Raw genomic sequence first — 14,513 nt, 5'->3', positions numbered from 1 at the left:
TACTGTGTAGACAATAACAGCAATAATGATGGAAAATGTGTTTTGTAATATTTTCTACAGAGCACTGTCAATATATTTGGGACTATTAATACCAAAGGATATTTGTAAAATCCTATTTCTAATATTAATTGCCAGACGCTATAGATTGAGAAAGCCATTTGGCATTGAGCTTCAAGAGGCACGGTCAGACACTCATGTTGCTCCACTAGGCCAAATACTGACCAACACAGCATCCCTTAAAGGAGACCTATTATGGCATTTAATGTATATTTTAAACAGCCCTTGAATGTCTTAAAAACAATCTAAAGCTTGTTTTTTCTACATAAATCAGAAATCCAGCCTGTGGGCCCTGTCACTAGTTTTACTGCTTCTAACCCCTTTTTCTGTGCTCCATTCTAAGGGAATGGGGGGGGTATGATAATGAGGCTCTGTGCTGATTGGCTCCCTGAATGACGTGTAGCAGGGGAGGAGAATAAACCTCGCTCCGCCAGAGCAGCCCGAGCCTGTAAATAAATACAACACTGAATTTTCACAAATGGCAACTTTATTGTTAAAAAAATAAAATACGAGTTGTATATAAATAACATTTATGCACTATTTCAGCCGGATCTGCCCGGCGGATGCTGAACGCTGGCCCCGGAGCCACGCCGGGCGCCCGGCGTGGCTCCGGGGCGCATCGCCCGTTACCGGTGATCAAACCGACAGATTTCGATGAAAATCTCGGAGGGTGAAGCTGGTCCAGCCTGGGACGTACCCCAGAAATCCCTGCTCCCAAAGCGGCTGGGAACCTGGACAATTTAGTCGGACGGACCACGCTTTGGAAACCAGGAAGTAAGCTGGAGCAGCGCGCATCACCGCGGCTTTAACCGGGGAATCTGACCGGTTCCGACCGGCCGGGACCACAGGAACCGGCCTGGACTGGTAGCAGGGACTCCCGGGGACCGACCAGCGGAATTTCAGCCGGATCTGCCCGGCGGATGCTGCGCGACGGGCGCCGCAACTACACGGCGGGCGCACAGATCGGCTCCGGAGCGCATCCGCGGCGCATCGCCCGTTACCGGGGATCAAACCGACAGATTTGGCTGAAAATCTTTGAGGGTGAAGCTGGTCCGACCTGGGACGGACCCCCGAGGACCCAGCTCCCAAACCACCCGGGAACCTGGATGATTTAACCCGGATCCGCGGCGCCGAGAGCTGGTTGTGGGCGTGGTTTCAGCAGCGGAGGCTGAACCTATGGAAATGAGCGCCTATGGTGACGTCACCATAGGCGCAGATTCAGAATGGCTCAAAAAAAGGTCACGTGACACTGGGGGACTCTGTAAGGCGGTGGTCAGAGACCCTGCAGAATTTCATGGTATTTTGTCTCCCCTGTGCTGGCAGGGTGAGGGGAGACCACTTTATATATGTTAAAACAAGAAAAAACGTGTTTTTCATAATAGGTCCCCTTTAAGTAGCAGCAATTATACATATTTCCATAATTAAACTGTTAAGAATTCAAGCTGTAAATTACACCTTTTAGCAAAATCAATCACAAAAGTGAAATAACTTCAAGCACCTCATATCATCTTGAGTCTAAAGATTCTCCATAACATAATAATCACAAGCTTTATTTACATATTCTCCAGTTATTGTTTATCATGACAGCATAGTTATACAGGTATTTCTATTGAAATAAACACTTTTTCATTGTAGACAGACTAAAATCATATATGCCATAACGTACCTGTTCACAAATGGCATCCAGTTCAAGAGGGAGACATTTGATTTGCTGAATATGGATTTGTGACTAATTGACCTCTTCAGTTTCCCCCCTCTGTGGTTATGGTGTTTGCAACTCCTGAAGATAGATACAAATAAAGATACTGTAAGAATGACTCAGCCCAGGCTAGTGGCTAGAGCAGTGATTCTCAAACATTTTCATATCAAGGAACCCCAAATGAATGTGTATTTGGCCGTGGATGCCATCTGAAAATATTTTGTGCCAGGACCCACTTAAAATGTGTGTTAATATGTTTCAAAAACGTTGAAATTTTATCAAAATCTTCTCTGAAAAATGCCAATCTATAAACTGTCTGATCTTGTAGATTAGTATTAACTCATGTAGTGTATTTCTTGAAATTAATGTTTACATGAATTAAGATATATTGGGCACTCTTTATAATGTAATAGATTAATTTTCACTTGAATTCTGGACCAAAACACCCATGTATATTGTAATTTCCATCCATCCATCCATCCATTTTCTTTACCCGTTTTATCCTTTGCAGGGTCTCTGGGGTTTGCTGGAGCATATCCCCGCTCATTACAGGCGAGAGTCAGGGGTGTTGTCATTTCATGCAATAAAAATAAACTTACCATGCATACTTGTCCACACAAACTGATTCCTTGAATTTCATCTTGTGTGTGCATTTTTGGCATCTCATCCATCTTCTTAGAAGCCTTTTCTTCTGCATCCATTTGATTATTCCCTCTGTCTTCTTTAAGATTTAGTTCTGCCTTCAATAAACTTTCTTAGCTCAGTATATTGGTTACGTCATTACAATGTGACTTGTTTCGGGCCAACTTATTTTCTTATCCTTTGTTTTCCAAACATATCACACACGCTTCCTATGTCTCTGTGACTTGCTCCCGCCAGATTACATATTTGAATTGTATTATAGGTCGGGTGTGACAAGGGTAAAACATGCCAATCATAATAGGAGGCTGGAGGAGGAGCCATTCAGCCTCCCCCATCATACTGACTGGTTGTCAATCACCTCGCATCACCACCTTATATTGATGAGTGACAACCGCTGACAACCTAGACAGACACACCCATGCTTCACTCACTACCAAGTCTATTATTGGATGGGCAACTCGCATTAGCATTGGTTTCACAGAATGAATACACAGGCTTGGTAAAATGTCCAATACCAGTTTTCCCAGCAGAGATAGGCAAAATACAGAGATAAATCCAGGTACTGTCGGGAGAAAGAGAAAGAAGTCAACAGCAGGTACTTCCAATAAAAAGAAAACTACACCTGTGGACCATGCTGTGCACATGGACAATGACGACGGTAAGCAAGACTGCTTGTAAGATGTCTATCAGGATAACACGGATTGATATATCTGAACTACATAATTAAACGAGTGTACCACCTTCACACCTAGGGATGGGAATTGAGGGAATTCTTGTTGAGAACCGGTTCCCAGTGTTTCAATTCCTTGGAGTCGTTTGCTTTTTTTGCAAACGATTCCCTTATCAATTCCAGTGGGCGCAAATGACGTCACCACGCATTCGCCACCACGCATTCGCACCCAGCAGGAAAACATGGGGACAAAGCGGCATAAACGCTCGAAAGTTTGGTTACATTTTACCAAAAAGGATGACAACAGGGCGACTTGCAATACTTGCAATGTGGACATTTCAACAAAGGGAGGAAACTGTTAGGGCTCGACCGGCTGGGCTTTCCTCCGCAACCCCGTCACTGGGAGCGCGGAGTCGGCCGGCGTGTGGCAGGAAGAGCCGCGCGCTCGGCCACGCGAACGAGCTGAGCGCGCTCCTGACACAGGTGCAGCGCATCAGCTCATCTATGGGAGAAGTTAAAGAGCAGTCACCGCTAGTTTCTCCTTTCATCAAGGCAGTGAAGAGTATGAGCCAGGCCAGAATAGATGAATGTCACCAAGCAGTGACTAAGTTTGTGGTGTTGACTGGATGTTACTGGACATTCTTGTGTAATTGCCACAGAATAATTTGTTGTATTTAGTTAATTTTTACGGAAGAATATTTATTTTATTATTAATACATATTTTATATCACACATAATTTTGTGGGGACCCCCTGGCAAACCATCGAGGAGCCCAAGGCTCCTCGCTTGTATTTTTGTGAGGTCTTAAGACCTCACTTGTATTTTTTTGTTCAAAGATATAAAACAAAGTTGATGCTAATCGACCTGTTTGTTCTCCTTTTTTCCGAATGACAATCGATAAGAGAATCGATAAAGAAACGAATCGTCAAACAGAATCGAATATGGAATCGGAAAAATCTTATCAATTCCCATCCCTATTCACACATGACCATGTAAGAAGACAACTGAAAATTGTCCACTCCAACAAAGCTGCAGACCTCGATGGTGTCAACTTCAGGGTGTTTAAAGCATTGCCCCCTAGTTATGTGGAGTGCTTTGTCATGTCAACATGAGCCTGAGCCTTCAGGGGGTCCTTTTGCTGTGGAAGACGTCCTGCCTCATTAACTGGGCCAAAAACGCTGCACCCAAATGGATCCAAGACCTACAAACCGGTGGCACTGACCTCTCATATCCTGAAAATCCTGGAGATTCTAGTCCTGGCGCAACGCAGGGCTATGTTCAGGTCCCTCACTGATCCACTTCAGTTTGCATATCAACCCCGACTGTGAGTTGAGGACACCAACTGCTTAATTGCAACGACACACATCTGGACAAACTGGCAAGCACTGTGAGAGTAATTTTCTTTGCTTTGCTACTAGGTGAGAGGCTTATAGTGATGCATGGAAAGGCAAGTCTATTTGTATAGCACAATTCAACAACTAGGGTATCAGAGTGCTTTAACCAGACATAAAAAAAAATTCACATGCTGTTACAATAATCAAGCCTTCTAAAAATGAATGCATGGACTATTTTTTCCAGGTCCTGTTCAGATATCAGACCTTTTATGCTTGATATATTCTTATGGCGATAGTAAGCTGACTTTGTTATTGCCTTATTGTTTTTCTCCACATGTAGGTCTGAGTCCATCACTACACCAAGATTTCTGGCCTGGTTGGTAGTTTTTAGGTGTATATATTGAAGCTCTGTGGTGACCTGTAATAATTTTTCTTTGGCTCCAAATACAATGACCTCAGTTTTGTTTTTGTTTAGCTGGAGAAAGTTGTGGCACATGCAATCATTAATTTCCTCAATGTATTTACCATGACCCTGTACTAAGAGCCTCAGTCTCCTGGTAACATTGTAATATATATCTGCATGTCAACTACATACTTATGGTAGTCTATTTTTTTGTTCTTTATAATCTGTGTCAGTAGGAAGATGTAGATGTTAGACAGGGTAGGTCCCAGGATGGAACCTTGGGGAACTTCACATGTGATTCTTGTCTACTCAGATGTAAAGTTACCTATTAACACAAAGTACTTCAAGTTCTCTAAGAAAGTCTATTTTGAACCAGTTTAGTACAGTTCCGAAGAAGACCCGCCCAGTTCTCTAGTCGTTTAAGTAATATATTGTGGTCAACTGTATCAAGTGCAGCTCTGCGATCCAGTAAAACTAAGACATTGTTCCACCATGTGTATCAGACATACAGAAGTAGATGGGGTTGGAGCGAAGCTGCTGTGATGTACTTGATTGTGTGACACAAATGAAGAAGAAAACAACACCAAAGACAACCTGGAGGAGATGGTATATGTGCTGCTTGGTCTGTGGCTTGTGTTCAATATCAAGTTCGTTAGTGCCAAGCCATGTCACCAGTCCACTTACTGTGTTTGTGTGTGTGTGTGGGCGTGTGAGTGTATGCACATGTGTATGAGTGTGAGTGAGGGTGTGTGTACGCGTGGGGGGTGGGGTCGTATGGGATGTTTTAAATTGTATTTTTGATTGTTATTTTATTTGGTATGTAAAGCACCATGTGTTGCATTTATATTGCATGATTTGGTGCTATATAAATAAATAAAGTTTGAAGATTGAAGTTTGAAGTTAAAGAATTAGAGCGAGAGATGGCTTCAAGCAGCGAGGCTTTTTAATTTTTTGTTTTTTTGTGCTGCTGAAAGGTCCATTGGTCGCCATGAGCACCTATGAGACCTATGACCTACTGACAAAGCTTCTGGTAGATCTTTTCGTTGCTTATCTCCCCATCTAGATCACTTTGAATTCTCTCCTCAGCCACCAGGTTTAGGAATGTCTGCACCTCAGAATTGGACCACGTAACAGACTTTGGCGCTGCCATTGCTTGTCAGATAGAATGAACAAGAAGATGCCTTCAGAGTCACTCTTAAACTGATGTCCACATCCTGACTCAGACATCTGACTGGTCAACCGCCTGACCAATCGGTGGCATAGAGTTTGATGATGTCAGATACAGCCCGACTCAGCACGCTTACAACCTTGGCAGAGTAGTTACAGAAAAGTATCTACTATGCACTGTTAGACCCCTAGTGGAAAAGCGGCAAACCGAGTCGAGGCAAGCTGAGTAGGTACTAGTGGAAAGGCGCCTTTAGATGATAAGTCTCTCATTAGGCATGGACCCCAAAACCCAGCAGGGTCTCCTGCTGATGCACAGCATCCCAGGCCCCGCTAAATACAAATATCTCTTATGCTATGCAGGGCCACCTGCATAGCATAAGGAAGAGGAACGCTAGTCTGCCACGGACAAAACCATCACTTACAAAGTGATCCAAGAGGCTATTTTTGTGCCTGGGCAGAGAAACACATTTAACTAGTTTTGTTTTACATTTGTGAGCCGAATGGCTGATTCCATCACAGCTGTGTTTATTAGCTACAGCTGTTGTGTGTATTAGCTACACCTGTTAAAGTGTGTTTGTTTATTGTATAGTATGTCTATTGTTGCATCCCTGTTGCTGGATCCACTTGATGTGTTCTTCCACAACCGAAAACAAAGCTTTTCCTAATTTCCCAGGTGAATGACCAGAGCACTTGTGTGAAGTTGGTTTCACATTGGTGCGTCTCTGTGTGGGATACGTCAGAACGGCTTATTTTTCTGCTGGTGAGAAGTTATTCTAGTGTTTAAGGTTTTACTCTATTCTCCTATTTCTTTCATCCTTTCCTACCACCCCGTTCTCATTGGATGAGACAAAATCTAGACGGCCATTTTGAATCACGCGAGACACAGGCTCAATCCCAATCTGCACCCTAACAGACTCACAGACTTACGTGCGCGCTCCCTCGACTTGCGTAAGGGTTTAGGGCTGTCCCATTCCTAAAGTCGTTAAGTGCGCGAGGGCTCCCGGCAGCGATTTTGAGCCCTTACTGCTCCCTTCCCATAAGTCTGCCTCTCCGCAGACTTTTGGAAAGGGAATTACCCACAGTTCATTGCGTTGTGAAATAAAAGGAGGTTACCAGGGAGAATGTAAACAAAACAGGGGGCGGAGGAAAAGAATTCATGTGCGACTGCGAGACGAAAGAAGTTCACCTGTAAGTATAAATACATAGCCCACTGGTGATTTAAATTCAGAAACTGTTGTCCCGTGATGATTTTTCAACGGCCCTATTATTTCCTTTACAAACAGGGAGCGACCAACAAACGGAGGGAAGAAAACCAAAAAAAGGACAAATGAAGTTTTGGACTTTCTTCAAGACTAAAGACAAGAAAAGAGGCTGAGGGAGCTGGATGAAAAGGAGGAGGAGAGGGAGGAGAGGGATGACCAGTTATCTAAGTTAATTGACATTTTTGGGAAGATGGTGGACAAAATGTAGTTTTCTTCTTCATTTTATTATTCTAAATTTGAGGTTCAATTTGTTTTGTTTTCATTTTAGATTAGACAAATCCTCAGTTGACCTGGTGTTGAATAAACAAGATTTTCTTTAATCTGAGAAAGTGTTTTAATTAAGATTCCCTATGTTAACAGAAATGCATACTAGCAAGATCGTTTTAGATCCAACACAAACAAGTCAGGCAGTAATTTGGTTATTCATTTATTTATGACCACACAATTTAAACAATTTCAGCAAGTTGAACAAAAACGTTGCAGTAAATAGTGATAATATAACTGAAATATTTAGCTCAGGTTACCATCAATTTATACGCTCTCTTACAAAAATGAAATTACTCGGCGATTGAGCCTGGCATACTGGATGCGCTGGTATGGGTAGATTGAAAGAAAGACACTACATTAACAAGGAAATACATATTGTACTGTGCTCATATTTAAATTGTGTTCTTTGTTGAATTTTATGCTCCTTTATATAGGCTACCACTTTGTTTTCAAACATCCGTAGGATGATCATTCCCAAACTTAACCGGTACGTAACATTTTGATCTGACTAGGAATTTTGTAAATTGAAATGTTAAATAAAGTTTATAAAAAAAATAAATAAAAAAAAAACAAACATTTTGATCTGACGTGTTTCCGGTTTCTGCTAAGTGCTGTCCCATTCCTATTTATACCATTTGGAGCCCTCACACCCTCTCACACTTGATCACGTGCCGGTGACATCACTGAAAGTCTGTGAGGGTTCAGGGCTGGAGGGTTTAGGGTGGAGATTGGGATTCAGCTAATGTCTCCACGTGACTTTGTCCGCCATGTTTACAATTCACACAACATGCATGAACACCATCTTGACACACACACACAAACATATATAGACTGAAGTTTCTTCTTCATGTTTAGTTAGTTATTCATGTGTAGTTCATGTATCGGATTGTATTACTATTATTAGTATGGTTTCACCTTTAATCCTTGTGAAAATAAATTATGTCTCATTTGAATGAAATAAGTTGTTTGAGGTCATTTTACATGTATTTGTAACACTAAGCCACTGAAATGTTGAATTAGATACTTACCAAGGGGTCACATATTATATATTTTTGCCAGTGCTCAAAGTGATTTAAAAATTTTAGATTTGCTCTGCTAAAATAGCTTTCGTGACTTTTACTGGAAGGTTTTACTACACCTGGTAATTCAGAGACTCTGGGTCCTTCTCTTGGACTTTTCAGACCTTAAAACTCACAGTAATGCACAGTACTGCTGTTTGGAGTCATCATAGAAGCAGATGCTCTATTTTCCCAGTAGGAACACTCTACAAGGTCATTGCACTGATTAATGTTTGCTTTTACAGTCTTCTCTGTGTACAGGTTCAACAAAAATTTTCATTTTTAAAGTGTTGTGTTGATGAGTGGCTCTAGGAACAAAAGGCTCCTCGTTCGTGGACATCCTGGTCTTTCCTTGCCATTAAAGTGGTGGTGTACACTATCCTAATTTGCTTGTAGAAATTGGTGCTCCTTACTTAAAAAAAAGATAGAGCAAAATCATGCCCACAGCTTAGCTGGTAACCACAACTGTAAATGAAAGCTGCAAGCAGCGATGAACGGGCCCTTGCGCGTGCAATTTTCACCAATAAAGGTCAGGGACTAAAAACCGAGTTTGATGACACCACCCATGACTCTTTATGTCAAACCATTGAAAAGTTATGGCAGAAAGTAGGAACTATCAGATATCGACCAATCAGACGAAGGGTCGGTGCTAATTTGCACCAATTATGGCCAAGAGGTCAAGGACTCAAAACCATGTCCAATGACACCACCCACGAGTCTTTATGTCAAACCGTTCAAAAGTTATCCCAGAAAATAAGATCTATCAAATATCGATCAATCAGAAGAAGAGGCGGGGGTAATTCAGACCAATGAAGATCAAGTACTCAATACCGAGTCCGATGACACCACCCACATGTCTTTATCACAACCTGTTCAAAAGTTATGGCAGAGAATAGGGACTATCAAATATCGACCAATCAGAAGAAGGGGCAGGGCTAATTTGCATCAATTATGGTCAAGGACTCAAAACCGAGTCCGATGACACCACCCACGAGTCTTCGAACTATCAAATATGGACCAATCAGATGAAGGGGGGGCACGCTTTTTGGCGTCTAGCGTCGCCAGGGTAACGCTTTTGACTGAGAAAAGTAATGTGCATCGTCGGAGAATGGAGATGCACATTTTGATGTATAACACACCTGGGTACACGTTACGGTTCGGGCGAAGAAACCGCCAAAGAAATGGCATAAATTGCGCCAAAATTACACGATTAATTGAAAATGGCCGACTTCCTGTTTGGTTTCGGCCAAGGCGCCAAGAGACTTTTCTTTAAGATGCGACATGATACATGAGTGTACCAATTTTCGTGCATGTACATCAAACCGTATTGTGGGGCTTGAGGCACAAAGTTTTCTAGGGGACGCTCTTCAGCCATTAGGCCACGCCCGTTTAGGGGGGCAAAAAGGCCCTCATTTCGTCAGAAAAATGGTGCGAGGACAATAACCTGAGGCTCAACACCTCAAAAACTAAAGAACTGATTGTTGACTTCAGGAAGAATGCTGTCACTCATCCACCCATCCACATCAACGGTGTGGCAGTGGAACGTGTGACCAGCTTCAAATTCCTGGGGATCCACATTTCACAGGACCTCTCCTAGACAACAAACTGCTCCAACCTGGTCAGGAAGGCTCACCAGCGCCTCTTCTTCTTGAGGACTCTGAGGAAACACCACCTCTCTTCAGACGTGCTGGTGAACTTCTACCGCTGCACCATCGAGAGCATCCTTACCAACTGTATCCCAGTATGGTACGAGATCTGCTCTAGCGCTGACCGGAAGGCCTTGCAGAGGGTGGTGAAGACCGCCCAGCGCACCGCCGGAGCTTCACTTCCTGCCATGAACAATATCCACAGGAAGCGTTGTCTCAGGAGAGCAACAAACATCATCAGGGACTCCTACCACCCAGCACACAGACTGTTTGCCCTCTTGCCCTCTGGAAGACGCTACAGGAGTCTCCGCACATGAACCACCAGGTTCAGGAACAGCTTCTCTCCAACAGCTGACTCCCTGCTGAACCGCCCAGCGCATCCCCGGAGCTTCACTTCCTGCCATGAACACTATCCACAGGAAGCGTTGTCTCAGGAGAGCAACAGACATCATCAGGGACTCCTACCACCCAGCACGCAGACTGTTTGCCCTCTTGCCCTCTGGAAGACGCTACAGGAGTCTCCGTACACAAACCACCAGGTTCAGGAACAGCTTCTCTCCAACAGCTGACTCCCTGTTGAACTCTGCCCCCCCAGGCCCCCACCCCCTTTCACTCACACACACCAACCCCCCATCCCTCCACCCCCCCAGGAAGTGAATGGGGCTAGTACCCACTGAATCTTTGCCCCATTCTGCACAACTGTTTATAATATATTTGGTGTGGACTTTTTACCTTTTAACTACCTCCTCGCACTACTGTAGATACCTCCACACTCATGTAAATATTGTATTATCTTCAATCACCCATATATATACTGCAACTCAAATCTGTGTAAATTGTACAGTCACATCTCATCTGTTCATCCATGTCTGACCTGCACCTTATAACAACAGTTATTTATTAATCTGCAGTATGTACATATATATATATATATATATATATATATATCTATATATATATATATATATATATATATATATATATATATATATATATATATATATATATATATGTATATATGTGTGTGTGTGTGTGTGTGTGTGTGTGTGTGTGTGTGTGTGTGTGTGTGTGTGTGTGTGTGTGTGTTTATTTCACTGCATAAGCATTTCTGGTTAGATGCTAACTGCATTCCATTGCCCTGTACTTTTTGACCTGTGCAATGACAATAAAGTTGAATCTAATCTAATCTAAAAAGAATTCCAGCATGAGAACAGGACTAACCCATGCTATTCCACTGCATTGCCATCAGCCAAATAGCAGAGTTGCCCATATTGAAAAAATATCATGTTTTCTTCGCAACATGGCAGATGTAAGTTAATAGACACAGACCCCTTCATATACAAACACTGGGTAATGTCATAATAAGTAAACAACTGTAAGTACCAATAATCCATGCAAAGATCAATGACCAAATCTTCTTTGTAAAAACGGTACCTGTGTACTTTGCTTCAAATTTAGGGTTTGCTAAATCCATCCATCCATCATCTATACACGCTTTATCCTTTGCAGGGTCACGGGGGACTGCTGGAACCCACGCAAGCACGGGGAGATTGGGTACATACATACATACATACAGTATACATACATATATATATATTTATATCTGATATAGGCCACTTCCAAAGAACATGTTTCTTGCACGGACAACTGCTCCTACTACTCTGGCCCCATCCCAAAGCTCTGCTGAACTAGACAAAAGAACGAGTTGCATCACGTCTCAGATTCTTCATCACCAGTTCAACAAATAGATAACACTGAAAAAACAATAAAGCCAAAATCAAGCAGTATTTTTGTAATCACGCATTTTTTTGTATTTTGGTCAATGACCAAAGTGGCAATTAGACAATTCAACGAGACTACATGTCTGACTAAAACATTTTTCACAGTATATTCTCATTGCGGCCTATGGTCGGCTTCGTTATCAAGAGAAGAAAAAAAGAAATGTTTTTCACGATGAGAGTGAATTTGAAGCACCAGTGGAGGGACATTAAATGTTTCAATATGAGCAGTCAGTCTTTGTGCATGGTGTCTGATGTGCTGCATAAATCTGCATCAACAAAAGCTGTTTTAGAGTGAATTTAAAAATATTGTTCACATCTTCATCATTCAATACTGTCGGTGTTTCAATATTACCTGCTGACGTTTGTGAATCCAGCTTGTAACTGTGTTTGGAGATAGTCGTTAGCACTTTGAAATGCCAGATTGCTTATTGGATATGACAACCTTTAGAAATGCAGACTGACAGCATGAAGAAATTGTTCTTCAGGAAAAAGAAAATACACACTATGGATGAGGGTCCTTTGTGCACCCTGGTCCTTCACAGAAATCCAGGTGTAATAGTGAACTTACTACTATTCTAAATTATTGTCATTAATCTGAAATAGATCAAGAGATTTTCTATTTGATTTTTAATTTGAAAAAATAAATAAAGAGGATCCACACTGGAAAGAAAACCAACATGGAACACATTAGTAACGCCAATCTCAGGACTGGCTGCAGCATCTTACCTTGAACAATAAGATGCACTTTTGTGGATTTTGGTTTCTTATTTGTCAGGATCGAGCAGACGTAGGGCCCCTCATCGTGTACATCAACATTCTGGATTTTGATGCTGTACTCTGTGGCTGCAGTGTTTTCCATCATGACACGAGGATCCAGAGACCACTTCTCATTGCCCGCAAATAGAATCGTGGTGCGATTGAGCCAAGCCACTCGTGAGACTTTACTGTCCACATTACATCTAGAAGAAGAAAGAAAGACAAAACAATATACAGAGATATAACTCTTTGATGCTATGTGTTATCTTAAACATCATGAAATCAAAAAGAAATCGCCCCCAAAGAGATTTTTGATGGGTGCTTTAACATGTAAAAATAATTCCCAGAAGGTGATTGAAATTCTGGAATCTTCACATGAAGTCTGCAAAGTCAGCATAGTTCAAGCTGTAGCTGAGACGTGGGTATCATGCACCTGGTATGCATGCTCTTTTTGCTTTACATGGGAACCAGTATAAAGATCATTAAGTTCCAGACATGAAACTTGTATGCAATATTGCTGGTTTGAAGACCACCATTTTCACACATGCACATCAGGGATAAAGGTTTCATTGTGTTCCAGATGTTCTGGAGAGGGTGGATGCAAACAGCATGAAATATTCTCTATAATTTCAAGGATTTTATGTCAACTTGTGGGATAGTTTGTGCACCAACAAGACAAAATTGTCTGCACCTTAATTTCAGCTGTCAGTTTTGTTTTTAGGGAGCAGCACTTTAATGTTGTTGTATTACTTTTCTTTAACAATGTAATGACATTGAAGACCCTTTGACTTTGACATACTGTATAACTTACAGTATGTTGATTATATGGCTCAGGCTCAGATCACATTTTGAAACTGGCATAAAACGTATTTTGAGATGTGAGAAATGGAGGGGTTGAAGGCAACTAGCATGTGGTGTGGAACACAAAGAAATTACAGCTTAATTTGTCTTCCGTGTCAAAACTATGCGACACCACAGTGTTCTTGACATTTATAACTTGGTGTTTTTTTTCCTTTTGCCCCACTTTGTAATTACGCTGCAAAACACTAGTTGTCAGCGTAGCTTCTTTTATGCAGCACTGACACTTGCAGTGCTGACGTGATGAGACGTGACAAGATGTGATGACAGGGTGTGGCTTCTCTGGCCAGACGTAGCGTCACGTCACGTCACGTCACTTGATGTGAAAGGAAACAATCACAATTGTTGTAATTTATGTTTACCTGACATTAACATTTTTGGGGAGGTAGACATCAGGTTACAGTGTAGCGGTTCCAGGTACACTGCACATATACTGCAGCTACAGTATCAATTCATTGCAAATGTATCTTAAAACATATCAGTTATTGAAGAACACGTATATGAGCAGCATATGTTCTTAAAATTTGCATACAAAACCCCAGTGCTTTTGTGCAAAGAGTTTTGCATGTGGTCACAGAACTTCCTGTTGCTGCTGTTTAATAATGTGATCCTTCCACGCGCTACGTCGGGCCAGAGAAGCCACACCCTGTCGAATGAAAAGAAGCGGCCTGCTCACTCAGGGCCCTCCCGGGGTTCGTAGAGGGATAGCAACATGCCCAGGATACATACAATGTGATTTTCTGGATTTTTTTTTAGATTCCATCACTCACAGTTGAAGAGTACCTATGATAAAAATTACAGACTTCTACATGCTTTTCAAGTGGGAAAACCTGCAAAATCGGCAGTGTACTTGTTCTCCCCACTGTATATACATGTGTATATATATATATATATATACATGTGTATATGTATA

The 14,513-nt window shown here is 42.0% G+C and overlaps 1 protein-coding gene across 2 annotated transcripts in view; it reads right to left on the bottom strand.

The window, feature by feature from the left end:
- The window catches only part of opcml (opioid binding protein/cell adhesion molecule-like), a 564,503-nt gene that overhangs the window by 115,612 nt on the left and 434,378 nt on the right, over window positions 1–14,513 (bottom strand). For both annotated transcript variants that reach the window (XM_061740231.1, XM_061740230.1), the window contains one exon: window positions 12,713–12,945. In XM_061740231.1, coding sequence (XP_061596215.1) covers window positions 12,713–12,945 — 233 coding nt within the window. The remainder of the gene's footprint in view (window positions 1–12,712; window positions 12,946–14,513) is intronic.

Source organism: Cololabis saira, chromosome 14, assembly GCF_033807715.1.
Source record: "Cololabis saira isolate AMF1-May2022 chromosome 14, fColSai1.1, whole genome shotgun sequence".
Classification (NCBI taxonomy): Eukaryota; Metazoa; Chordata; class Actinopteri; order Beloniformes; family Belonidae; genus Cololabis; species Cololabis saira.
Note: the sequence above shows the minus strand (reverse complement) of the source record. Positions and strands in the feature narration are given on the sequence as shown.